The following is a 25,525-nucleotide window of genomic DNA, read 5'->3' as shown; positions in this document are numbered from 1 at the left end:
GCTATTGAGCAGGGAAGTGAGGGGCACGGCCTCTGCATCCGATCTTCCTAGACCTTAAATGCTGGAGGCTGCAAGTCAGAGAAATGTGGGTAAAACCCTGACCAAACCCAGGTCGCTCCCTTCCAGCCTCCGCTCTCTGCTGCTGTGTGACACAGGAGACTGGGCAAGAGGGACCTGGGGTCTGCCCCAGGAAATGGGAGTTCTTATGGCCCTCTTTTCTTAAGCTGCATGTGCTGGGCAGTGGGGGGGGGTCGCCCCTCCAGATGCCGACCTTGCTGGCCCCTGGTTGTGAATCTCCCATGCCACTCCAGGTGAAATAATGTCTGGAACGGGGCAGGCCACACCACCTGGCCGAGCTCCATGGCTGGTTGCAGCAAGGAAGTTCTGCTAATTGTCCCACCTTGTCTTCTGCCTCATTGGCTTTACTGGCCTTTTTATGGATGTATATCATGGTAGATGGGGGGCCGTGGTCAAGGAGCATGTGACTGTTCAGGTGGCAGCCAGGAGGAGGACACTTCACCTTGAACCTTTTTGCTGCCTCTCACTTGGCTCATGCCAGCACTGCCACAGCCTGGGTGTCTTGCCCGCTCACGGTCACTGTACCATGCACCTTGCTTGGCTTCAGCCACCTCTTGCCGCAGCAGTTTGCTTGGTCCTTGGGCTGTGCAGCTGGTGCTGCGTGGGCAGCCCATTGCGAAAGCATAGGGGGCTGCTGGGGCCAGGCTGACACTTCGTGCAGGGGATGGCCTGGAAAACTCAAATGGTCCATGCAGGCATCCACTCCCCTGCTCCCTCTGAGCAGGCCGCTTCTTCCCATGCGCTTCCTGGCCCCTGGCAGGCGGCTTCATGGCCTTTTGCCCTCTCCATGGGGCTCTGTCCAAAATGGGCAGAGAACAGTGTTGTGAGCAGTGCGATGCTGGAATCGCCCTTCCCCAGTACGCTGTCTGCAAGGCAGGCAGTGCCCACTAGGCCCTGCTCGGTGCAGCTCCCTTCAGCCGCACTCGGCCGCCTGAGAAGTGGTTTCTGGCTGAGTGTAGCTGCGTGGAGGGGATGGGAAGAGCTGTGGTCGTGTGGCACTGGCTTGAGTAACAGCTTCAATTAAGGCCTCTTGACAAGCTGCTGTGTGACTGGTGAGCTAATGGGAGGAGCCCCCTCCTCAGCAGCTGAGGCTGAAACAGCCAGCAGGGACAGAGATCAAACGTGCAGCTAATTATCCTTTTAGCACTTCAGCAGTCTCCCCCTTTGCAGGAGGAATTAGCATCTGAGTGGCAGCTTCTGTGCTGGGAGCCCGCAGCCCAGGCCCCGGCCCCGGCCCCAGCAGGCTTTGTGCCACTGATGGGACAGTGGCAGCCTGTGCCGGCCCCCTCCCAGCCACTCCCCCACTAAACTAGGCCAGCTCTTCCCCTCCTACCTGGGTTTGGTCCCTCTGTGGCTGCCTGGACCCTTTCCATGCTGGTCAGACAGGGTCACGGTCTGTGTGCACGAGGTGGGGACCTGGAGCTTCCTGGGCCCGAGCTGATCACTCCTCTTTCTGTCTCCACAGAGTGCCTGTCAGAGGAGTGTCGCTCCGTGATCCAGGAGCAAGCCACAGCCCTGGGCCTGGCCATGTTCTCCCTGCTGGTGAGGCGCTGTACCAGCCTGCTGAAGGAGTCTACCCGAGGTAAGGGGAGCTGCCTGCAGCATGGCACTGCCAGGACCTGCCAGCTTGCATCCCCCGGCCCACCTCGGCTGCCTCTCCCTGGCGCCAGCTCAGCCCCACTTCTCGCAGGCCCTTTGGCTTCTGTCCCAGGTTTCTTTCTTTGCAGTTACCTGTCTCTGTCTGGCTTTGGGCTATGCCAGGACTCCCAGCATGACTGCTTGTGCAGACAAGGGCAGGACTGGCCCAGCACTAGGGAGAGAGGCAGGGCAAGGGAAGAGATCTGGGGCTTAGCCCTTCACACCCATCCTGTCACCTGGCAGGCTTTGCAGTACCAAGACCTAGGACCCCTGGCCTTTGTGACTCACTCTGGTCCCAACCACTCCATAATGGGGGCACTGAGGCCTTGCCCTGGCCTTGGCTCAGTCCTTGTGTTTGGAGAAGTGGCTGGTAGTTTGATGCATCTCTGGGCCTAGGGGTACCTGGCCTCTCTTTGGCATCCTACGCTACCCAGGAGGGAGGGATCCCATGCAGCTGGCTCTGGGAGGCGTGCAGCCTGGCCCATTTTCCTTGTCTCGTCTCTGCAGCTCAGCCCCAAGAGGAGGAGCAGGAACCCGAGCAAGAGGTCGCAGAGGATGACATCAAGGTCTCTGCCTTGCCCCAGGATCTAAAGGAGTTGCTGCCCAGCGTGAAAGTCTGGTCAGACTGGATGCTCGGCCACCCGGACACCTGGAACCCCCCTCCCACCTCCCTCGAGCTGCCCAAACAGTACGTGAACTCTTCTGCTCTTTCTGCGCGTGCCCACCCCCAGGCAGCTTCTGGGGCTCCTTGTCCCTGCTGCTGCACTTGCTGCCTGCATGTGGGGTGCTCTGTTGCCACAGCAGCACTTGGCCTGTGTGAGGACCCTGGCATGTTGCCCTTTACGTGCAGAGGCAGCCTCCTCGTGGAGTGAGTGTGCTTGCTGATGCACTGACCCTACGTGGAAGAGTCGGGGCAACAGGGAGCTCTCCCTGTAGCAAGAGCAGCGGGCTGGGAGCACATGGGAGGTGGTGTCATTAACCTGGCTGGCTCCCCTTTGCTCATTAGTGTGTTGCTGGGGCTGATGGGTGAGCTGGGTTTCAAGCTTTGCTTAGGTTGCCTCTGCAGTTCCTGGGGTGCCTCTCCGCAGGGCCCTGTGCCAGCCCCGCCACATGCTTAGCCTGGGAACGGAGTCCGCTCTCAGTGGAGCGGGCCCATCGCATTCGACTCATCAGCCGTAAGACTAGACCTATGGCAGACTTTGTGCAGGCTGGGCCTGGTTCAGGGCCATCCAGAATAACGCCCCCTTTTTGTCTGGAAGCAGCCGGTCTCTGCCCCCGCAATTTGGGAAGGGTTAATTCTCTAAACTGGCCGATTCCAGCCCATTAGTCCATAATGCGGACTAGGCAATTTGCATATTTTTGGACAGAAAAGCACACGAAGGGGCCAAGTATGGAGTGTGCGAGGCAACGTCTGAGCATGCTCCGTAGCTGCTTTCCCGCAGGATTTTCCATCTGCCTCCGGTACTCCGGATCCAGAGCCTGAAATCACGTCTCTTTGTTAATCCAGGGGAGCCAGAACTCAGGGTGATGGGAAGGCGCATTAAGAGTAATCCAGCAAAGTGGCTTAGCCATTAATGGGTCCCCGCTCTGTGCGTCAGGTCCAGTCCCGCGCTCCTGTTTTATTGCCTCCACTCCAGTTCTTTTTCATTTGGCTGAGGAAATGGAAATCTCACACAGGAAGTGCTGGGCCTCATTTTGTGGAGATGGAGTCTGTTTTCTGTTTGTCGGCTGCTCAATGTGGGACCGTTGCCTGCTCATGTGAACTGCTGCCCATCTTTGGGCAGGAACTCAAACTCGGAGGGGTCACGTGAGCAGGCTCACACCAATCCTGCACTCGTCTCGCGCTGCCTGTCCCGGGAGCCGCCGGGCCCTCCGCACCGGGCAGGCCTCAAGATGGAATCTCTGATTGGGCTCATGCAGCCAGCACACCGCGCTCCAGGGAAGAGCTGCCTCCTCCGCGGTCAGGGCACAGACCTGGGGTGGCCTCTCATGTGGGGACTGGGCCACTTTGGTTCTAGGCATCCCAGCAGGTGCAGGCTCCCACAGTCCTCTCTCGCAGGAGGAGGAGGAGGAGGTCATCGTCCAGCCCCAAGGAGGTCGTGGAAGCACATGGAGGTCAAGGAGCACATGGAAGTGCAGACCTTGGACCATGGGCAGCTGTTGGGTGTGGGCCCCACCGCAGTGAGCCTCTGCCCTGCCCAGCACTGGCTGCAGGGTGGAGTCTAACTGAGCTTCATGGTGTGGTGGTGGTGGTGGCTCAACAGGCCCAGCCACTTCCCCTGCCTCACTTTCTCACTGCCCATCTCTGCCCAGCTCCAGTCCCATCACCGCGCTGGCTGACAAGCCCGTTCAGACCGGGGCTGTGTGGCTTTCGTGGCTTGTCTCTGTTCTGTCTTTGGGGTTTGCCCATCCATTCTTTTAGCTAGTGCGCCTTTGCTTGGATCCCAGCACCCTTGTGTGCTGGAGGTTCACAACCACATTGAGAAACAGACTGTGGTTCTGGCACCATGTCTCCATGCTAGTGACATAGGGCTGTAGCCAGCAAAGCTACCTGGCACAACCTCCTCCCCCAAATTTTCACGCATCTTGTTGAGGGCAGACTGGGGAAGTGGCGACACTGGGTTGGCGTTCTTGCTCTGTGCTGGCACGAGCCTGCATGCTAGTTGTGGGCCTGTGCAGTCAACAGGCAGAGCTTCCAAGCCTAGGGCTCTTGGCAGATGGTGTGAAGACGGCTGGTGGGTAAAGCAAAAGCAGAGCAGCGAGCGTGCTGGGGGCGCCAAGCACAAGGACAGGATGAGTTTGGGGAGGGACGTGTGAGCATACCAAAGGCAGGTGGGCAAGGAGGTGGTGTGACATCAAATATGCGGTGGGCTTAGCTCGTGGCTGGGGCAAGGGGCAGCCTGTGAGCCCTCCCCCCATGGTGAGCACTGGTCTGGCACCCTTCCCTTCCATGCTGCCTGCTCAGGGCTGACTGGGACCTGGCCAGCTAGTGCTACTTCACCATTGCCTTCAGAGCCTCCTGTGGGCTCTGAAATAGGGGTGTCCTGGAGGCATAGCATGGAATCCATGTGCCCCAAACAGCCCAGCCCCAGTACAGCACCCTGCCCAGGGCTGGATCTTGCTCAGCCCCGGTGCGGTGACCCTTCCCAGCAGCTCACCCAAGCGTGGGGTCTGGACCAGCAGAGTGGCCTGTTGAGACTGGCCATGGAGGCCAGGATGATGAGGTGGTGCATCCCGAGGCCCCTGCTCATGCTGCGTTCTCCCTGTTCGTGATTGCTTGTGCTCAGCAAGAGTGCTGGGGGACTTTGAGAACGCCTAAACTCAGCCCAGCTGTGGCAGTTGGTTTATTGCTTTCAGCTGGTACTTGAACCCAGGTCCTGGTCTTGGAGTCTTTCCCAGGTTTAATCCCCGGAGCTTTCTCTGCAGCTGTATGACACTGCGCTGACCCCGAATGAGGATAGGAAAATAGAACCGGTGCCAAGCCAGAGTCTCTTTTTCATTTGGAGTCTGGCTGTCTGCCCATGACCAGGGTTACATAATGGGAAACATAGCTGGGGCTCTGGAGAGCCCGCGTTTCACCACGCTGCCCAGACCTTCGCATTCTGATGCTATATATCTTCCTAATTGTAGCTCGGATGCATTTATCACACTGCTGGATTTGAGTCCTTACAATAAAAAAACACCAAATTCCTCCGTTCCCTGCTTTCTCTGCTGGACAGAGATGGAGGAAAAGGTGTGAGGGGTAAATGCTGTGCTCAGCTCCAGCCGCGGTGTTGAGCATCCCAGCAGCAGGGCTCCGTGAACAGGAGAGGGGAGCCAAGAGGCAGGATCTCAGGGGTCCTGCCCCTGGATGGGGAAGGAGCCCCGGCCCTCAGCAGCTGTCCTCTCCACAGCCAAGGGCTTGGGCTCCCTGTGTGGCCAGGGGAAGGCAGCTCTTTTCCAAAGAACCACCTCACTTGGTCCACAGGGCACTGAACGGATGACCCGTATTCCTCTTAGAGCTAACATGCATGTGTCTGAGAGCCCTCTGCTCCAGCTGCCTGGGAGAAGTGCCTAGCAAGGGCCTCCATGGTTTCCATCTTGGGTTGCAGTTCCTGGGTGGGGGCTGGAGCCTCCTGATGGTTGCACAGCTGTGCCATAGAGCAGCAAGGCATCTGCATTGGGGATCCCACCCCAGAGGGGCTCCTGGAAAGGGGAGCATGTCCCAGTCCCTCTGGCTGCTCAGGGCACTCCTCTGAGTGCCAGGACTCTCTCTTTCTGCATGCAGGTTATTGCAGAGCACACCTGTGTTGGGACTAAGGAGCAGGGCAATAGCAGCTTCATCTCATCTGGTCTCTCCCCAAAACTGTCCTCTCAAGCAGGCATGGCAAGTAGTCCAGGAGGCAGAAGCGGGAGGGAGAGCTGCTAGAGCTGAGATGTGAGCAGCACATATGCTGATGGAGAGGAGAAGGGCAAAGGACAATGCCGGAGCTGAAGATGGTGAAAACAGAGGGGAGGTCTGCGTCGAGGAAGGTCCCGAAGAGCCTAGGCTGAGAGGTTGGGGGGCTGCTGTCGCCCAGGATGAGCACATCAGCCCTCGGGGCATGGCCAGAGGAGCAGAGACAGGCAAGGAAAGGTGGGCACAAAGGCGCACAGATGCCCCCCGAAAGCAGGCTGCATCTTGCTGCAGTGACGAATCCAGGGAGCCAGTGTTGAAACATCAGAGCTGGTGGGGCCCTGCCAGCTGGACAGTTGGCACCAGGCTGCCCCAGGCTAATCTGCTTTCCTGATGGGGCAGAGGGAGAGCCTCTGACTGCTGTCAGCTGCCTGCAGCCACAAAACAGGGATGGTTTATACCTGTTGGTCAAAGTCTCAGATGGGTCAAGCACCTTCCTCCAGGAGTCTGGAGGAGTCTGCCTGGATTCTTGTCTTATGCCGGAGCTGTACAGAAGTGGTCTTAGGATGGCAGCTCCCACAGGCCTCAATGTAGGTACCGAGGCACTGCTAAACCTGGCTAGAGACTGAATGGACAAACCTTTTGACTCTGGCCTGGCACAGCGTATGCTGACCACCAGAATTGCCATGTCACGGTATCAAAGACGCCAGGGCATATCATTGGTGTCAGTCTCTCTGTTAGGAACAAGAGGAGGAGAGTACAGGAGAACAGAGCCAAGGATAGGAGCCTGCCCCATGGTCTCGTGTTGCAGAGGGACCGCAGTGCAGCCGGAGGTTTGCGAGCAGAAGCCTTGGCAAGCAACAGCAGGGCCTCTCCAGCCATGGGAGAAGGGCAGGTCCTCTGGCACCTTGACCCACAGACTTGTCTTAGCAGTTCCTTTAGCACAGCCCAGGAGCACCGGTCCCTGCAGCCAGGCCTTGAAGCTGGCTGCAGGGACTGTGGGCAGGGTGGTTCTCAGGTTTGGGCTAGGCAGGGAGGTGGAGCGGGCTAGAGCAGCCCCTTGCAGCGCTGACCTCTGTGAGCCTGTGTCCCAAGCCCCTTGGGTTTTCTTTTTGAACTCTCCCAGGTTCTGTGCATCTGAGTTGCCTGGCTTGGCTACCAGCCCTAGAGCACAAAGGCCCCGCGGGCAGCCTGGCTCTCACAGGAAGGGCTCTCGGCAGCTGTCTGGGTGAGTGGTGATTGGGAAGGACTCCTGCCTCCAGTGTCTTTTGTTCCCTGTTGGGGAGCTGCTTTTGTTTTGGCTTCCCCTGGGCTGGAAGGGGAGGAGGAAGCCGAGGCCTCTGAAACACGACGTAGTCGGCGGAGGGTCTGGGTGCCCTCTTGGCTCAGACTGCCCCAGCCCTTGCCTCCGGGCTGGTTTCCTCTCGCAGCCTTTGCTGGGACAGGCTGGTCTGCCGCACCAGCCGCCTCGAGCCCCACTCGCCCCGGGAGCAGAGAGGCCCAAGTCGTTTGCCATCTGTCCCGCGCTCTGATCTCGGTGGCTCGGGAACACAATGCAGGGCTTCTTTCGCTGCGCTCTTTCCGGGTTTGTTCTGCAGCTGTGGAGCTCGACTGCTAGTGTTTAAACAAGCTGGTATTACACAGGAAACGGCCACCTCCACAGGCCCCCGCAGGCTTGTAACATGGGGTCACTGTGCTGGATATTAATCACCAGGCAGCCTGCTCCCCCAGTGAAGACGGTGGCTTATGGGAGAGCGCTGCACGGCTTTGGGCCGGGTCTGGGAGGGATTCCGCGGGTGTTGGGCCTAATCCCTTGCCTTGGTGTGCGCGTTCCCCAGCGCCGGCTGTTCTTCCTAGGCAGCAGCCTGCGCCTGCGTCCTCACGCACTCAGTCCTGACCTGCTGCATGCCCAGGCCGTGGGCCTCGCTGTCCTGGCACAGTCCCGTTGCTGGCCCTGGTGGGGAGGGGCCCTTTGACCGGGGAGCGACTCTAGGGCCAGTGCTGTTGTCCGCACCGCTGGCCCCGGCCCCGGCCCGGGCTGCATCCTGCAGCTGCGCCGCGCTCGCACTGACAGCCACATTAAACCTGGAATTCCAAGGCAATAAAAAGTAAATGAACTCTTATTTCTCCCCTGTCCTCGTGGAATAAGTAAGTGCACATGCATTGGCAGGGAAGGGAGGGAGCCCCGCTTCTGAGGAGAGACCACGCGCTCACCCCCGCTTTGCTTCCTCCGTTAAGAGCGCCGTGAACCTCATCCCCTGTCCCTGGGCCAGCGCGCTGGTGCCTCCGTCTCGGCTGCTCTGCCGATCTCCCTGCAGGGGAGTCCTGTGCACGGAGCTCTGGATCGTGGCAGCGCAGTGTGGTGACACAGGCCAGTGATGGACAGCGCTGAGGAGGTGACCGTCCCCGAAGCAGCACGAGCGATGGGGAGCGGCCGCCCAGAAGGGGAAGGGGCAGGATTGTCAGATGCTCCCTGCCCAGTCCATGTCGCAGGAGAGGACCAAGCGAAGACAAACGGTCCCTTCGGTCTTCTCCTTTCCTGCCAGGCCTCCCCGTGCGCTCTGTGGTGCATGCACCAGAGGAGACAGCTCAGCCCCTGACCGTGGCAGCAGCCTGCTCTGGCTCGTGGCAGAGTGAAGGGAGCCCAGAGGGGAACTCTAACCTGCAGAAGGGAAGCAGGGTTAACCAGGCTGGAAGGGCTGGTGGCAGCTCCTTGCAGGGGGAGTGCTGGGGCAGCGGTCGGGTTGGAAGGGCGAGCTCTGGGGAGCGCCAGGGGAGCAGGGGGAGGCTGTGTGCAGAGCCGTAGAGCATCCTCGCTCTGGCTCGCTGATGCACCAGGTGACCCAGGTTTGATAGCTGTGGCGCTGTGACCAGTGTGACTTGTGCTGGCTGCATGCGCCCAGTCCATGTGGGAGCAAGACCATGCGAGGCGTGGCGCTGTGCCGTCACCCCCTCCTTAGCGGCACGCTCCTGGCCGTGGTCCCTCCCCAGCACGCGGGGGCAGGAGTCTCCCTGTGCGTCCCCCAGCCGATGCCTGAAGCCTTTGCCCTTCCTTGCGTGCCGTGGCTCTTCTCGCCGCTGACCTACGTGTGCTGGAGCCGCTGGCTCTAGCTGGGCCCCGCCAGCGCTATGTGACCGGACTCAGGCAGCAGAGCCGAGCTGCCAGCAGGGCACTGGGGGAGGGCTGAGCCTCGCAGCCCTGCGCGTCTCCCATGGGCAGAGCTCGCCTTGGAGGTGGCCCAGAGCAGCCCTATCACATCCGGTGCTTGTCTCTGCAGCTTGGGCCGGAGGATAAACTATCAGAGCCGTGGGGCAGCGGATCATTCCTCTTATTATTTTCTTCTTTGCAGATAGGGGTCGTGGAAAGTTCAGTTCCTTTTAACCCTCACGGCTCTGTTTATTTTCCAGCTGGTAGCACAGGCGCAGCGTTTCCCATTACATCACAGAGGGCCTCGGACAGACCCCTCCGCAAAATGGGTTACGACTGTTTATTTTTTATTCCCCTATTGAAACGTTTCTGATGGCTGGACCTGGCCGGCCGGGCTGTCTGAAGGAGCCTCGTCCTAGGGGCAGCGCAGACCCACTCCTGTCCCGTACGCCGGTCAGGCCCAGCTCCGGGACGTGGGCGACGTTGCGCTACATGTGCGCTGATGACGTGCCGGGCTTTGATTAATGGCAGCTCATTCCGCCCCACTCCCAGGACGCTCTTGAAAACAAGATGTTTCATTTCAGCCTGCTCTCCTGGTCCGCTGCTTCCCGTAAATAACCCAGCCGGGCTCTGTCCACCTGGAGCAGCTCACAGCGAGGCCTCACTCTAGCCCTGCGGCCACTTTGGCCATGAAGGCCAGCGCGGGCATCTCTCTTTGCAGCTGCGTCTTGCGTGTACCTCCCCCGGGCCGTATGCGGGGATCCAGCATGCAGCTGTCTCTGGGACCCAGTTGGGTGCGGGACCCAGCCCAGCAGGCCCTGGGCACAGCTGTCTGCCTGTCTCCATCTGTCTCCCTGCAGTTCTTCCACCTAGTTTCCTTCTGAAAGAAATCCTTGTATAAAGTAACACAAAAAGTGTCAGGAAGCAGCTTTGGGCAAGCCACTGAGCGTGGCTGGAGCCCTGGTCTGCTTGCTGCAGCCCGCTCTGGCACTGGTGTGCGTGTTGCACCCTGCCCCCTCCTTGGGTCACTCCTGCCCGCCCGCAGTGGGAGCTGAGCTCACGGGCACACACTCGAGGCCCCTGGTTCACACTCTGGTCTGTGCACAGTGGCGCTCAAGGAAGGTGAGACACCACAGAGGCAGCTTTGCAGGTCGCTTGCAAGTGTTGAAACTGTGGCCCAGAGCAAAAGAAAATGTCACAGCCCGTGACTCGGGTTGAAAGACAAAGCCCCTGAGCTCTGGCACGCTGCTGCAGCCTCAGATTTCAGAGGCTGGCCAGGGCTTCCAGCTGCACTTTGAGAGGCAGTCGGGCTGTCCGGGAAAGGCCAGCCCTGGTTCCACTGGCTTCAAGAGGGTCTGTCCCAGGGGCTGAAGCTGTAGCTGAGCCCTTAGACAGGAGGATGGGGCTGTGGGGGCCAAGTGGGAGCTGGCCTGGCCTACGCTTGACCAGGCCCCTCCTTACACTGCCCAGGAGGGCAGCCTTCCTTCCCAGAAGGTTTGGAAATTGAGTAACCCAGAGCATTTCCCTGTCTGGAAGGAGCTGGATTGTTTTCAGTGCTGCCTGGGGCTTTGGGTGAGGAAGATAATTCCCCATGTTTCTTGCCCTCCCTATACCAGGCTGGGGCTTGCAGGGGTGGGCTCTGCCATGAATGGAAGAGAGATCCCGGGAGCTGCCTACCCCAGCAGCATTGAGTAAGAGAAAGGGGAGGCTTGTGCAAGCAAGAGCTGGGGCTTAGTGAGTGTTAGACCCCATCCCAGGCTTGGCACCTGTGCTGCGGTGTCTGGAGTCCTGTCCCACGGGGCACACGCCTTCAGTAGGTGCTGTGCGCTGGCAGTGCGTGGTGCCATGCCTCCCCTCACCTCCCTGGCATTTGCTGCAGTGGTGCAGAGAAGCCCAGCGTGTTGCATGCCCCAGTTGCTCACATCTCTCCCTTGTGCTCCCAGGGTCTCGGTGGACGTGTGGGTGACGCTGGCTGACTTTTGTAACATCCTGACCACGGTGAACCAGTCAGAGGTGCCATTGTACAAGGACCCGGATGAAGACCTTGCCCTGCTCAGCCTGGAAGAGGATCGGCTCCTGTCGGGCTTCGTCCCCCTGCTCGCTGCCCCCCAGGAGCCCTGCTACGTGGAGAAAACCTCGGACAAGGTCAGCACGAGGCCAAACATCCCCCCTCAATTCCTCCAGACTTTTATTCTTGGGAAGTTTTCTGTGCAAACGGAACACGATTAAGTCATTGAGAAGGGTGTTAAGGGAAAATATCGACCTTTTAGCCGCTGACATCCAGCTCTGTGTCATGAAAACCCCTCTCGACTTCCTCTGGTGTGTGTGTGTGCTCGCTGGCATGTTGTATATACGATCATTTCCTCACTTGTTTAAATAGTGCAGCTTGTGTTGGCAGCGCTCGCACTCCACTCCAAATGGTTTGCATCATGCTTAAAGCACCCTCCTCCTCCCCCCGGCCACAAAACTCCACGTTAGGAAAGCAGCCAGGGCTTTTTTCCTTCTCTAAAGAGGAGAGTGATAAATAGGTGACTAGAGAGAAGCAGACACCATGTGTTAACGTACAAAAGGCTTTTAGGAATATGAAGCATTCCCCACTGCCTGCTCGCTATTTTCCTTTCTTTGCTCGAGGAGCCCGTTCTAGCCTGAGCTTTCCCTCCGCTGTTTGTTTTTAGAATCATGAAATCAGTTCCCCTGTTGATGTGGGGCCTTGGGTCACCTCTTTGCCACCACCTGGTCAGGAGGGGCGAGGGGGCCGCTCTCGGAGAGCGTGCCAGCATTGTCCGTGGGAGCACCTGGCGGGCTGGGTAGGGGCAAGCGGTGCTTGTGCTGGGTCCCTCTGGGGCAGGGCAGGGGCCAGCTTCCTGCAGACATTGTGCGGGCCATCTCATGGGGTGGGGGTGCAGTTGCTTTCCCAGGAGGCCGTTGTGGCGCTTCCCTGAGCAGAGAGCACTTTGCGCTGAGAGCTCCTGGGGACACTGGAGCTGGAGCACAGCCCTCAAGGTGCATTCCCAGGTGTCACTTCTTGCCCTGTTCCTGAAATGACCGTGAGAACTCTGGGGCTCCGGCGGGGGGAGAACCTGAGAGGTGCTAATTTCCGTTTCACTTCCCTGTCTGCCCCGCTGCTGCTCGTGACAGTGTGCCGGGCAGAGGAGAGTGCGAGTTCACTTAGTAAAACTGAAAGCTGCCCCTGTGTGGGGAAGCACCCTCGGTCCAGGAAGTGGCGGTGAGAAGAGGGTTCAGAACCATGGGCCTGTGGTGAAAATAGCAGCCATACAGGCATCATTTCTCCCCAGGGGAAGGCGGTGGGATTGGTGTGTGTTGGGGGTCCTGCTGTCTGTTGTGTACCAGGGTGGCTGGAATGGTTGCCTAGCTGTGTCTGTGTTTTCAGCGCTGGTGTTGCTGCATCTGTAGCCCCAGCACCAAAGCACAGAACAGACATCAGGCAGCTCCACCGGGTGACATGGCCAAAGCTGAGAACTGAGAAGTGTAAAGTGCTCCATCTGGGGAGGAAAAATCTGCACAAACTTACAGGTTCGGTGGTACTACACTAGCTAGCACCATGACTATAAAATGAATGTGCCAACCAGTGTGGTGCTATAGTTAGCAGAGCAAACAATACGCTGGCATGCATCAACCGATGCATCTCCAGCAAAACTCAGGAAGTTATTTTCCCGCTGTACTTGGCATTGGTGAGGCCGCAGCTGGAGTACCGCATCCAGCTCTGGGTGCTGCACATCAGGAAGGATGCGGAGAAGCTTGGGAGAGTCCAGAGAGGAGCCATTCGTATGATTAGAGGCCTGAAGACCAAGCCATGCGAGGAGAGGCTGACAGATATGGGAGTGTTTAGCCTAGAAAAGAGAAGACTTTGGGGGATTTGGTGGCAGCTTGCAAATATATCAGGGGAGAGCATCAAGGGCTAGGCAAGCAACTATTCACCAAAGTGCCCCAGGGGAAAACCAGGAGCAACAGTCAAACTCCTAGGAGAAGGTTTCAGACTAGAAACAAGGAAAAACGTCTTCAGGGTTCGTGTGGCCAGGCTCTGAATAGACTCCCAGCGGGGTGGTGCAGGCATCAACCCTGGAGACCTTCAGTAGGAGACCGGACGCACACCTTGCTGGGGTTATTTGACCCCCGCAGTCTTTCCTGCCCAGAGCAGGGGGCTGGACCTGATGTTCTCACGAGGTGCCTTCCAGCCCTAAACTGTGAATCTGTGAGCACCGTGGGGCCCTGTGGGTCACTGTCCTGGGCTCTGCCTGGGCTCTCTGGGCACTAGAGGCCTGCAGAGACCCTTAGGAGCACTTGCAGGTGGTAGGGCATCCTTATCTTATGGGCCTGGCTGAGCTGCAGAGCTGAGGTTTTCTCCTTTTTGTCCCCATCAACGTCTAGTAGTCAGCGTGGGTGGGAGGTGCTCCTCTGTGCAGCAAAGCAGCATTCGCTGTGGCTTCTCTAGCAGTTGTGGGGCCAGGGGCCACCTGCAATTGCAGTCTCAGATGTGGGGTTGAGAGGAGGAGCCTAGGGAGCTCCTGGAGCCCTCAAGCAAGGCCAGAGGCCTGTGGCTGGGGGAGCTGAGGGCTAGTAGGCTCAGCTTTCCCCTCTTGTCTCCTTAGAGATTTTCTTTGCTAGTAAGAACTGGCGTTAGAGAGATGAGCACCCTCTTGAGGGTGGCACGTGCATCCCATTGCACCCAGGTGGTCCAGCCGCTGGGCTGTCCTGCAACAAGCACCTCCCCACCTGGGGCAGCTCCTCAGAGCCTGTAATGCCCAGCACCTCCCTGCTGAAACCCCAGTCTGCCTGGGCACTTCCCATAGCACGTGGCTCCAGCAGGGCCTTGTCAGGCTGTGTCGGTGACACGGCAAGTGGAGGCAACAGACCTCAGCAGTAAGGTCACAGGCAAGCATGATGCTTGGTGGGTCCATGCTCCTCTCCTTGAGCTAGCTTCCTGCCCAGAACTGGCCTGGCATAGGAAGCACGGACACACCTTGGAGACCGGAGTGGGAGGGAGAGCACAGGGCCCCTGAGAAAAGTCCATGGACAAGGAGCAGGAGAACCACCTCTGAGTGCAGCTTGGCAAGCAGCAGGTGTTTGTGTGGCCCAGGCCCCCTTATACCAGGACCCAGAGGCTGGGCATTCATGGGAATCGATCTCAGCAGCAGCTCTGCCTGCTGGTCTGCAGTGGCGCGTTCTGCCCAGGCTGTGAGGCCTGTGCCTGCATGGGGTGGAGCGGGCCCCTGCACTGCCCCTCGGCAGTGCTGCTGAAGGAGGGAGCTGGCTGCACCGTGGCAGCTTGTCTCCTTCCTGAGCTCTGTCTGCTGGTGCTTTCTCGTGCAGCGAGCTGAGCCTGGGGAGCAGGGTGGGTGGCAGCCTTGGGAATGCCCCCTCAGCATACCATTCTCATCTCTTGCAGGCGTGAAGTGTCTTGGTTCCCTTTGCAGCCAGTCCCCACACCCTGCCCCATTCTCTGAGGTCTTCAGCTTCTGCCACGTCCTTCACAGAAACTCTCCTGTCCAGTGGTCTTGTCTGCCTCTGACGTACTGTGGCCTGTTTGGGGCGGGAGGTGTGATGCTGTGGCATAGACCGCAATTGTTGTTTCATCTGGCTGCGGTGGAGCACGCTTTCTTCTCGTCATTGCTTGGCTAGTAGCTGCCCTTGTGATGCTCTGGTCCACTGCCCTCACTTGAGGAGTGCAGCTAGGAGCTGGTCCTGTTTCTTGCCCCTCCTTGGCAGGGGTGGGGAGATGGCTCCCAGCATTGCAGGGAAGGGTCTGCAGCAGTCAGAGAGAGCAGCACAGTGCAGTTCATGGAAACCATCTCAACTTCCCCAAAATGTTTTCTGTGCTTTGCTCATGTGCAAAAACATTTAACCTGCTTATTCACAGCCACATCCGGAGAGTTGCCTGGGCGCCTTGTTACCTGGCCTGTTGGAAGTTGCTGAAGTGTTAAGTGTGTGTGTTGCCAGTCCAGTTCAGTGACCACCCCCGGGCAGAAACCTATCCCACTCTTTACAAAGTGCCATGTCAGTATGGTGTGTTGCCTGGGCAGGGAGGACAGCCACACTCGACCTCTGCCAGCCTGGCTCTGTGGAGGGGAGACAGCAGTGCCATTTCCCCCAGCTGGTGCACTTCTGTCACCTACCACTTCCAAGAAGTCTGACCTGACCCGCACCTGCTTTGTTGTTTGCTGCTGCAGAAAACAGGAGCTCTGTTTGCAGGAGGGTGGGGTGGAGGGTGCTTGTTCTTAGTTCTGCCTAGAGGACAGCTGCTTCCAGTGGTATCAGCAGTGCACCCTGCGAGTGCCAGTGCCCCCTTGGTTCCTTGTGTCCCTTCAGCTGAAGGAGAGCTGGGTCCCCTTCGCTGCCGTGAGGCTGTCTGGTGGCTCTCTGCCGGAGCCAGCATGGTTCGCCGTTATTGCTGTCCTCTCTTGTGCTGCCCTCCTGGTTGTCACCTCTTCCCGTAACACCATCTTTCCCCAAGCTCTCCCGCAAACGTTGGCTCTGGGCTGAGTGCTGCATGGTGGCATTCTTGTGTGGTGCGTGCTGGACAGTGCCTGCTGGAAATGCCCCTGTGCCACCTAGTGCATATTGGTGCCTCATACTCACCTATGCCGCCTACTGAGTGAGACGTTGGTCTCTGTTGGAGGCTTTGCAGGCTGTAGGACTGGGCTTCTGTCAGGCTTGGTTGCTAGACCCAGTCCTCTGTGCAAGACCTGCTCCTCACCCTCCCAGGGCCAGTGCAGGCATGACTGTGGCTAAGGTGAGGTGCAGGGCGAGGGGAAGGGAAGAAGGTGCTAGCAATGGGGACTTCTAATGGAAAACAGTTGGGTTGCACTGAAAGCAAAGCAGGGCCAGGGTCCAGTCCATCCTGGCTGTGTCAGTCTCTTCCCCTGCGTCACTAGTTGGGATTCTGCTGGGACTCCTGGACACATCCTAGTTTCTTCATCTCTCTCTGCCCATTACTGAGTGAGGAGCAGCCCTGCGGAGCTGCCAGCAAGGCTAGAATTGGGGTGTGCCCTCCGCCGTGAAAGAGCAGCAGGGAGGTCTCCAACATGGTCACATTGCAGGCCAGGGTGGCCACACACCCTCACTCCTTGCCTGCATTTCTGCAAAGACAGGGCGCAGTGATGTAGCTGCCCAGCCTTCCCTTCTGTCTGAAACTGCCCGGCACACGTGCGGGCTGAGATTGTACCCTCCGGGCAGACCTTGCCTAGAGCCCCAGCCAGGGAGCCACGGGAGGGAAAGTGTTAATGTCCCTTCCCACAGTAAACCTCTCGGCATGGGGGGTCCCGAAACATGAGCTTCTCTCTCCTCCCCCAGCCCCGACACACATTAATAAAAGGTTTTTAAACCCCAATAAAAGGCAGCAGCCCAGCTTGCTGGGGTCCGGCCGGTGTCCTGGGGAAGGCACTTCACAAATGTGTTTTTTGCATTTTCAGTTTTTTGGCCGGTGAATAAGACTGAGGAGAAATACTCCTTCCCCTGATAACAATACATGGAGAAGCAGGATCAGCAGTGTGTGGATTAAAACCAGACGACGGATGATTAATACACTTGCTTATGGGGCTAGGCACTACGGTTCCCTCCACTGGAACAGAAAGGGGCCATTCTCTGTGCATGTGTGCGCACATGTGTGGTGAACTCCTCTGGGTATTGACCATCGGAAGGACCCCAACTGGTCTCCTCCTACCCGGTCCTCAAAGGGAAGCCAAAGCCCTGAGCTGCGGGTCTTCGAATGAGTCAGTGATAGTGTTGAGCTCTCAGGTCCTGGGCACCAGCCTGTGCGAGGTGGGGCATCATGCCTTCAGCTAGGGAACCCTCCCCTGATTTCCCGCTTGCCATCTTCCCTGCCTGCGAACATGCGCCCTTGCCTGTCAGAGCAGGGTAGGGCCAGGGCATGGACAAGCATGGGCGGCAAGGCCGGGTCAGGGAAGGGAAGGTAGAAATGGTTTTCCCCGGTTCCAGCCCAGGTTGTTTTCCTGAGCTGCTCACCTCTTGCCAGCTTCTCTAATGTGTTTGACTTTTGCTTACTGCTGCCCACTGAATTGGCTGGGCAGGAACTGTCTTTAGTAGGCTTGGGCTCCAGCTAAGCCGCTTTTGTTATTCCTGTTAGTTGGCAAAGGACAGAGATGCTTATTAGCAGGATCCCAGGCTTGGAGCACTGCTCAGATCCCTCCAGGCCGTGTGGAGCAGCGAGTGTCCGTCTCTGCTCAGACATCGCCAGATTGACAGGTCGGCGATAGGTGCCATCACTCCAGCGCCTTACCAACCTGGTTCAGTCCGCCCTGAGGGGGAGGCCCGGGCTGATCTCGGCCTCACCTCCTGAGACAGGAGTTTGTCCTTCTGGGGGACAGGGCTCCCCGCCAGGGAAATGTGCCCCCATGAGCAGTGTGAGTGAGCCTTGGATGGGTTGGGGTCAAGGATTGGGCAGCCCTTACAATGCCATGTCCTGCATGACGCCCCAGGCAGTTTCATTGGCTTCAGTGGGACGTCTTGCTGAGCATGGGGCTGCAGAGCAGGGGCAAGGGTGAGGGGTCCAAGGAGTCCACCTCATCCCGACAGGAGAGTGACCCTGCAGGCCATAGAGCTGCTTCCCCAACTCCTGTCTGTCCCACAGGTGCCTGGGCTGCCCCCACGCATGGCGCTGGAGCACTTGTTCTACCCGTGGGAGTGAGCAGCTTCCAGCTGGGGGCTCAGTCCAAAGAGGAGCGTGAAGCTGTGAGCAGCATGCAGCCAGAGCCCCAGAGCGGAGCCATCCCCGAGGAACTCCTTTCATCTCTGCCCTCCTTTCTTTCCACGTGCGCCTTGACGAAGCCTAGCCAGGGCCTGGCATGCAGAGTCCTGCCACGAGCAGTGACTTGGCAGCCGCTGGCAGCCCCCAGGCACTGGAATGAGAAGCAGTTACACTTTCTGACCAGCGTCTCAGCTCCATCTTGTCCTTGACCTTCCCTTTCATGTGGTGCCTTTGCATCGTAAAAGGCAGTTACGCTGTTACCCGCACGTCGGAAGATGACGTCACGGGTAATAGAGGGGAGACTGGGTTTTATGCCACCGGGAAGGTAGCGCGCAGAAAGTTGCGTGACTTGAACTCTTGATCCCCTCCTTTGCCTTTCCCTTGAACTCCGTGGGTCCGTGACTCTCTGGACACTGCCTGAACCTCCGTGGCCTTCTGACCTTGCCAGAGACCCCTGACAGTTTAGTATAGGAGGTCTCAGTCCAGCCATCTGGCTCAGCGTGGTAGGGAGAAGAACACGTTGACCTCAGGCCTGTGCTTCTGGGTCAGCGTTTTTAGCATACCCTTACAGAAACGGGCACGTGGGACTATCCCAACGATCCCTGCTGCACCTCCCGGGACTGGGCAGGACGCGTTCTGCGGAGGGACTCCAACTGCTTGCTATTTGATATGGGCTGCCAGAACCACGGCTTAAACAGACCCGTTTTCTGGTGGCACAAGGTAAAGAGAACCTGGGGCAAATGACCTGGAGTGTTGTACGAGGACACTAAATCCACCCCGGGAGAAATCCATGATGGGGAGTAAATAGTTCAAGCTCTTAAAAAAAAAAATTAAAAAAAAAAAGGAAAAAAAAATGTGTATGTGGGGAGGGGGTGAGAGGACGTTTAAAAAAATCCTGCAATAAATCTAGCAAGTGGAATCTGAGGGAAACGATCCCATCTGGAAAACTCCAGCGCGGGTGCTGCTGGAGGCTTAAGGAGCGATGCAGCTCGCAGAAAGAAAAGCCTGCCGTTGGAGGATGACAGGCTCCCTAATTGATGTCCATTGCAACTGGTACTCTGCCAGTTTATGTTGGCCCCATTCCAGCGTGCTGTAATTTTGGAGCCAGGTGTGAAGCGTTTCTGTTCCGTCTTGTTCCCAAGCACCTACAGAAGCCTCACACATCTCACTGGAGGCAGCAGCCCTGTAGGAAACAGCTGTACAGGTATAGGTGGAAGGAAATGTCACAGCTGTCTTGGGAGTACTCCCCCGTGCCTCGCCTGGGGTCTTGACTGGGGAGGGGCACCCCAGCTACAGCACCTCGGGGAGGTGGCCAGTGTCACAGACACGCGTGTTTGTCAGGCACTCGAAACAGCAATCGGCTGCCAGGGAGGAACGCACAGATCAGGAGTCGCATGTCCAAAGAGACGCTCACCCCCATATCAGTTAACTGCCTCAGTTAAAGAGTAGGCAGGTCCAGTAGCAGCGCATCCTGACTGCAAGGCTAGAAGGGATCGACAGGACCCTCCTGTGTAACGTGAGCCAAGGGATGGCCGGGGGTTAGTGCCCACCTGGGCTAGAGAAGGAAAACACGCGGGCGTGATTTCAGACGTGCTGATGACGAGGATCCCCCGCCCCCTGCGTGGCCGTGCCAGCTGTTAGCCCCACTGCGTAGAAACACGCGCATTATCTCCTGTCTAAATTTGCCTAGTGCTGGTTTCCAGCCACTGGGTCTTGTCCGCCCTTTGTTAGGTTGAGGAGCCCTCCATGGTTGATCTGCTTCCCAAGAAGGTTCTCCTAAGCTGCCATCAAGTTGCTATTTTCCCTCATCTCTGGTAAGGCTCCTGGAGCCGTCCAAGCGTTTGTCCCAATCCTTCCACCCCTGCAGCTTTTTCCTGATTCCTGCCTGATCCTTTTTGGGCTGTGGCACCGAACGGGAGAGTTATTCCATGAGCAGTGCCCTGAGTGCTAAATACAGAGGCAGCAGAACCTCTCTGCTCCTCCAAAGGATTCCTGTGCTTATGTGGAAAGGGGTCACATTTGTCCTCGTAGCTAATATCTCCCTGGGATCTCACAGGAGCCCTGGCTCCTGGGGACGGGCAGGGGGCAGGGTGGCTCATATTCTGCATCGTGAGATGTGCAACGTAACGTGGCCGTTCCAAGCACAGTGCTTGCTTGTGCCCAGCGTCGTGTCGTCTTCACTGTCTGCTGCTCCCACAGGCGGTGTGTCCTCTCCATTGTCTCTATCAGGAAAGAGGCTGTGTTGTCTTTTGGCTGCTTGGCAGCCCTGTTAAGTGGGGCCAAAACTACTACTTGCAGGGCCCTGTGGAAAGAGAAAGGCCGGTGATTCCCCATGAACTGCAATGGCTGCCTGATGACACACTGCCCTGGTATGAAAGTGCTGGGCGAGCGAGCTGAGCTTGGGACAGGACTTGAGCGCTCTGCACTTGGCTTTCTCTGCTCAGGCCCTTACGCTCGCCGTGGCAGGGGCTGAGTGTTGAGCAGGAGCGGGATGGGTGCTGGTAAATGAGAGTCTGCTCTGAGCATCCCCTGAATCCCGCTGCTGTTTCACTTCCTGCCTTGACAGGGAGTGGGAAGGAGCTGGCTGTGTTAGCACTGGGGTCTCAGCATGTGGTACAGAACCAGCTGTCTCCGAGGCAGCAAGTTAGGATCCAGCCGTGCGTAGCATCCTGGGGGGAGCAAGTTTGACAGTGGCCTCTGAAGTGGAACCGGCTTCCCATCCCTCTCTTCAAGCAGGGACTCCTGAGAATAGCCAACTCCTCCGTTCGCACGAGGTCAAAGTCCCTCCGTCGCTGGCAACAGCTTCCCTTTGGAGCCTCCCACCTGGCGCAGACTCATGCCTGTCGCACTGGGCGTGAGGGTGCTCCTTGTGTCAGAAAGCCACATCCTCAAATTGCACGTGGGCTGCCTTAGGTCTGCAATGCAAGGTGCACTTCTTTGTGATTGCAGAGACGGCGGGGAGGATCCCGGCCTTGCCTGTGGGTGCTGGGGAGAGGGGAGATGGGGGTACCCAGAGTCTTGGATCCCATGTGCTGGATAAGTAGCCCATCAAGCATCTGTGCTTCCCACTCCGTTCATTTCCGGAGAGCATATTAATGGCATGTGTTATATTTCCATCCTGCCTTCCCTTACCCTGAGTCCTACCTTACCCTGCCCTCTCCCTCCACTGCTGGAAGCCACCGTGGCTCTGCGGCTCCAGCCACAGCACTGGTTCTACACGAGGCAGTCTGGACTTTAAGGTTGTTTGCCAGCGTATGTGCAGTTCCTCTGCCAGCGCTCTGTTTTTTAGCCCTGTTACGCTGACTCTGTGTTGTCAGCGAGGGGCTTGAAGGCATTTACTGGAGGTCTGGTTTGCTCATCAGTTAAAAGCCGGGGCTCTTAGGCAAAATGCGTTGGTGCAGAAAAAGAAAGCCCCCGGTCAAAAGTGGAGTTAGCACTGGTTGTAGATCTTAAGGAGACGGTGCGGTTCTGATTTGTCTTGGCCCTGTTTCAGATCATTTCATGCAGATTGCATCGCCTTGTAATCAGGTGTCGTCACGTGTCATTATTCCTTAGGGTTTGCTTATTATTGGTCATCCCGCTTGTAAAAACTATCTCCTGAAGCTGATCCCTGCACTCAGCATTTGCTCCAGGGAGTCAGGAAGCTCCTTCTGTTCTTTGAGATCCTGCCAAACACACGACCCCAGACTCGGGCATCAGGGAGCATGGGGAATAATTAGGAGAGTGACCTAGAAAGAGGTGATCTAAGTGTGAGTCTCTCACGCAGTGTCTTCTGGGGTGACAGGCAGCTTGCCTTTGGAGCATGCCTTTCCTTTGGACTCGGGAGTGGCCAGGAGGATAGCTCTGCTACGCTGGCAGCATTTTGTCACGGTCATTTTAGTGGCACTAAACCTACCTCGTGATGCCAGCTAGCACTCATCTCCACTTCTGAAAGGGATATTCTTGGCCACATCTTTCATGTATTGAGGAATGAAATGTTAGACTTCAGGCTTTTTGGAATTTGCTGATTAGCCCGCGTGTACATCGAAAGGACTCATTAAAATGCAGTTAAAGCTGGATCCCCTCCCAATGAGCCGTCTCTTGTTGCTGCCCAGAGGAACTCTGAGAAAATGGAAACCCCGTTCCTTGGCCAGCTCAGCCATTCCCCAGGCACGAGGCATGGCCTCACCTCTGAGCATTTTTGTGGTGCTGCTGGCCTTGACATGGCCCATTTTTGGTCTCGGGTGAAAGTCTTGGCTTGGGTCACCCTTATACTGCTTGGTTTATCTGCTGGAACATGCTCTGAGCTATTGAGGCTTCTAATTCAGTTTCTAGGCCGTGGCTGTAGGCATATTTAGCCTTGTCATTTGCTCCAACAATGCCTCTTAGTCTTTGGGCTCGGTCCTCAGTTGCTCTGTGCGTGGGTGCATGCGCGTGTGCTATTATTGTGGGGAAGGGGAGCATTTTTGATCTTTGGTCATGTGCCACGTGCTCTGCCGTGAGTTGCCTCGCTGGGGAAATAGCAGCGCTTGGCATTTTTCAATGCAGTTACCGGAAGACTCTTCAGGAAACTTGGGGGGAAAAAAGCCCCTAGTAATAGCTCCTCATTGTTAGCTTGGATAAGAAAGATCCACATCCTGGGAAACGTGCCAGCGGAGCGAGACTTGGTGGAATGCAGGGAGTGGTCAGCCCCAGGAGCAGATGTCTATCTGCTCGGTCTCTCTGGGAGACGGAAAAGGACCTCCTGTCATTGAGCTCCAGGTCTGCTGACCGCGTTTGTGTGCGCAGGAAGTTCCTCTCCGAGTGTGTACGGATGCAGAACGCGTCTTGTTTAGTCGTGTCCTTGCCAGGTACTCGCACGGTGCAGCTGCCTTCTTGGGCCGGCCCTCCCGGAGTCTGCATTCCTCCGTGTGCAGTGAGAGACGGTGAGGGCACATCACAGCCCCTTGTGTGGGTCTCTGTTCATCTCCCGGTTTGGCTTTCCGGGAAGTCCATGCCAGAGCTGGGAACAAACCCCGTCTCCAGAGTTTCTGTCCAGGCCTTAATCCCAAACCATCCTTGCCCTTAGAAAGGCAGGGGAGCTATGAAGTGAGGCTCTTCCAACACTGAAGTGTAATGGTTCTCCTACAGCCCCAAGAGCCTGAGCTCTGAATTCCTCTACTGGGCAAAAACCCACACCCAAGTCTACTTCAAATCAATAGGAATTTGTCATTGCATGTCAACATTTTACATAGAAAATTATACAAAAGTTTTGACCATCAACTTTTGTGCTGGCATTAATGGCGAACACTTCTGTGAATGGTGGGGGGAGAGGTTGTACTTTTGAGCACTTCCCTTTGATAAAGATCGGTAGGTGCAGCTCTAAACACCAGGACCTAGGGGGGCTGTTTGCACAGTACAGTGATCTGAAACAATATTAGACACCAGCTCCATCCAAGTCCTTGCCAGCTGAACGGATTTGCTTGTACGGTTCGGTTTTTAACTCAAGAAAAAACAGAGTAACTCTGATACTGCAAAGCTTTGTTTCCACCTAGAGCAAATTGATTTAAACCCTTTTGATAGCAGAATAACTAGATGCAGCCGTAACTACAGGCTTGCTTCTAGTATCTCCCTAACAGTGCATCGGTGTGCGAGCTCTTGACACTTGCATGTCACAGGATGCAGGCTTTTCATACCCTCAACGATGTGGTGTCTGGGTAAAGTTTTCAGAAGTGCTGCAGTGTCCAGGGAGTCTGAGGCCAGTTTTCAGATGTGACTCGCGTGGCTGAGCGACCTCTCGACTTTCAAACACATTTATGCTTCTGGGTGCTCAAGTCTTTTTTGGAAACGGGATTTTGGCTCCTAAGTCATTTAGGTGCTGTAGAAAAACATACTTGTTTCCAAATCAGATTTTTCTCTTCCTCCGCTTCTTGGCAAGTTGTTCCTTTCGGTGGCTGAAGGGTTCCGTATTTGTCCTAATTACTGAGAGGCTTTGATCCGTGTGGTTACAGAAGAAGCAGTCGCAGTCAGAGCTCTCGTCAGCCCAGCCTGTGTCAGAGCCGTGCAGCTCAGAAAGCGGCATGTGTTCTTGTCGAGATAGGTGGGAGCTGCTCCCAGGCACACAAACCCCTGCTGCATTCCCTATGACTGTCACTAGTGAAATACATTCACGACTGATTGCCTTGGTGTGAGGAAGGCTAAAGGATTCCCTTGCTATCAGCATCCCGCAGTGACCGTAAGCATGTAGCGTCTCTGAGACGGCTGTGGTGAGCGTGCAGCCTGCTAAGCGTTCTGTGGAGTAGCGGTTTGAACCTGCCAGTGTCTGGAAAGTCGATGCACTTGCGTCAAGGAGAGGGGGAAGCTGGTGTTGGGTGACTGGGATGGATCTTGCTGTGCTTGAGTGATAGCTGGATTTTGGTAGGGGCGTGTGGGACATGATAGATGATCGTGAGTACTGCTGAAGTGTACGTGGAATAGCAGCTGTGAAGATGGGTATGGTTGGCCATTGCTTTGACTTCCCCCTGGCCCCTAGGGGCTGATCTTTATGATGGAAGAAATTACAGTGATGGACACGTTGGGACCTGCCTTTCTCCAGCTGGACCAGCTTACCATGACGTGCCATTGATGTCTCTGTGAGTTGGAGCTCTTTCCTGCACCACCCGCAGCTCTGGCCTTTGTGTGCGTTCTGCACCAGCCCCTGGGCCCTGCCTTGTTCGTAACTGGAGGTGTGGCGAGGCTCTTGGGTATGGCAGACCTCATAAGCGTCCAGGCCAGCACTTCTGAACACTAGCTGCATGGCCCTTCCCAGTGGGGAACTGCAGAGGAGTGTGGATTTGCTGGGGATGAGATAACCAGAATCTGCAGGCTGTCGTGCCCATGGCGTGCTCTGTGCATTGCTGGTCACTGTGCATTGTCCCACAGGGGCAGTTTTGGCTCTGTGACATTCTGGGCCCTGATCCATGTCCTGTGCTCTTCTACAGGGTGTTGCTTTGTTACTGGCAGGGGTCTGGGTGCCGATGGGTACTGAGGCCCTTTTGATCTCCCTCTGGCTTTTCATACTCCTCATCTGAACAGGTTAGGCACAAACTGATCGATAAGCAAGGTAGCCACTTCAAGACTGTGCTCATCTTCCAAGTGCATCCAGTCTGGCTTTGGAGGTTTTATGCTGCCTGCCCACCACTGCATCGGGGCACCGTCCCTGTGAAATCGGCACCGACAGCAAAGCCCCTAGCAGAGAGCCCTCTATGGCATTTGTGGCTGGCCTCCTCTTTCCGGTACAAGTTTCATTTGGGCTTGCTGGGGTGGTTGGCTTGTGTGTACAATAAACACCTTAAGATGCTGGAATGCGTTTTCATAGTTTCATAGTTGGTCGGGTCGGAAGAGACCTGAGCAGTTCATTAAGTCCGACCCCCTGCCATAGCAGGAAAGGATGCTGGGTCAAACGACCCCGGCCAGATGATTATCTAGCCTCCTTTTGAAGACCCCCGGGGTAGGAGCCAGCACCACTTCCCTTGGAAGTTGGTTCCAGATCCTAGCCGCCCTGACAGTGAAGTAGCACCTTCTGATGTCTAGCCTGAATCTACTCTCCTGGAGAGGAAAGGAG

The 25,525-nt window shown here is 56.9% G+C and overlaps 1 protein-coding gene across 1 annotated transcript in view; it reads left to right on the top strand.

The window, feature by feature from the left end:
• The window catches only part of SMG6 (SMG6 nonsense mediated mRNA decay factor), a 111,569-nt gene that overhangs the window by 51,393 nt on the left and 34,651 nt on the right, over positions 1 to 25,525 (top strand). The window contains exons 11-13 of the mRNA XM_059717576.1: positions 1,544 to 1,660; positions 2,224 to 2,404; positions 11,183 to 11,384. Of these exons, the coding sequence (XP_059573559.1) occupies positions 1,544 to 1,660; positions 2,224 to 2,404; positions 11,183 to 11,384 (500 nt within the window). The remainder of the gene's footprint in view (positions 1 to 1,543; positions 1,661 to 2,223; positions 2,405 to 11,182; positions 11,385 to 25,525) is intronic.

Source organism: Alligator mississippiensis, chromosome 14, assembly GCF_030867095.1.
Source record: "Alligator mississippiensis isolate rAllMis1 chromosome 14, rAllMis1, whole genome shotgun sequence".
Classification (NCBI taxonomy): domain Eukaryota; kingdom Metazoa; phylum Chordata; order Crocodylia; family Alligatoridae; genus Alligator; species Alligator mississippiensis.
This window is presented reverse-complemented; position numbering and strand designations above follow the sequence as displayed.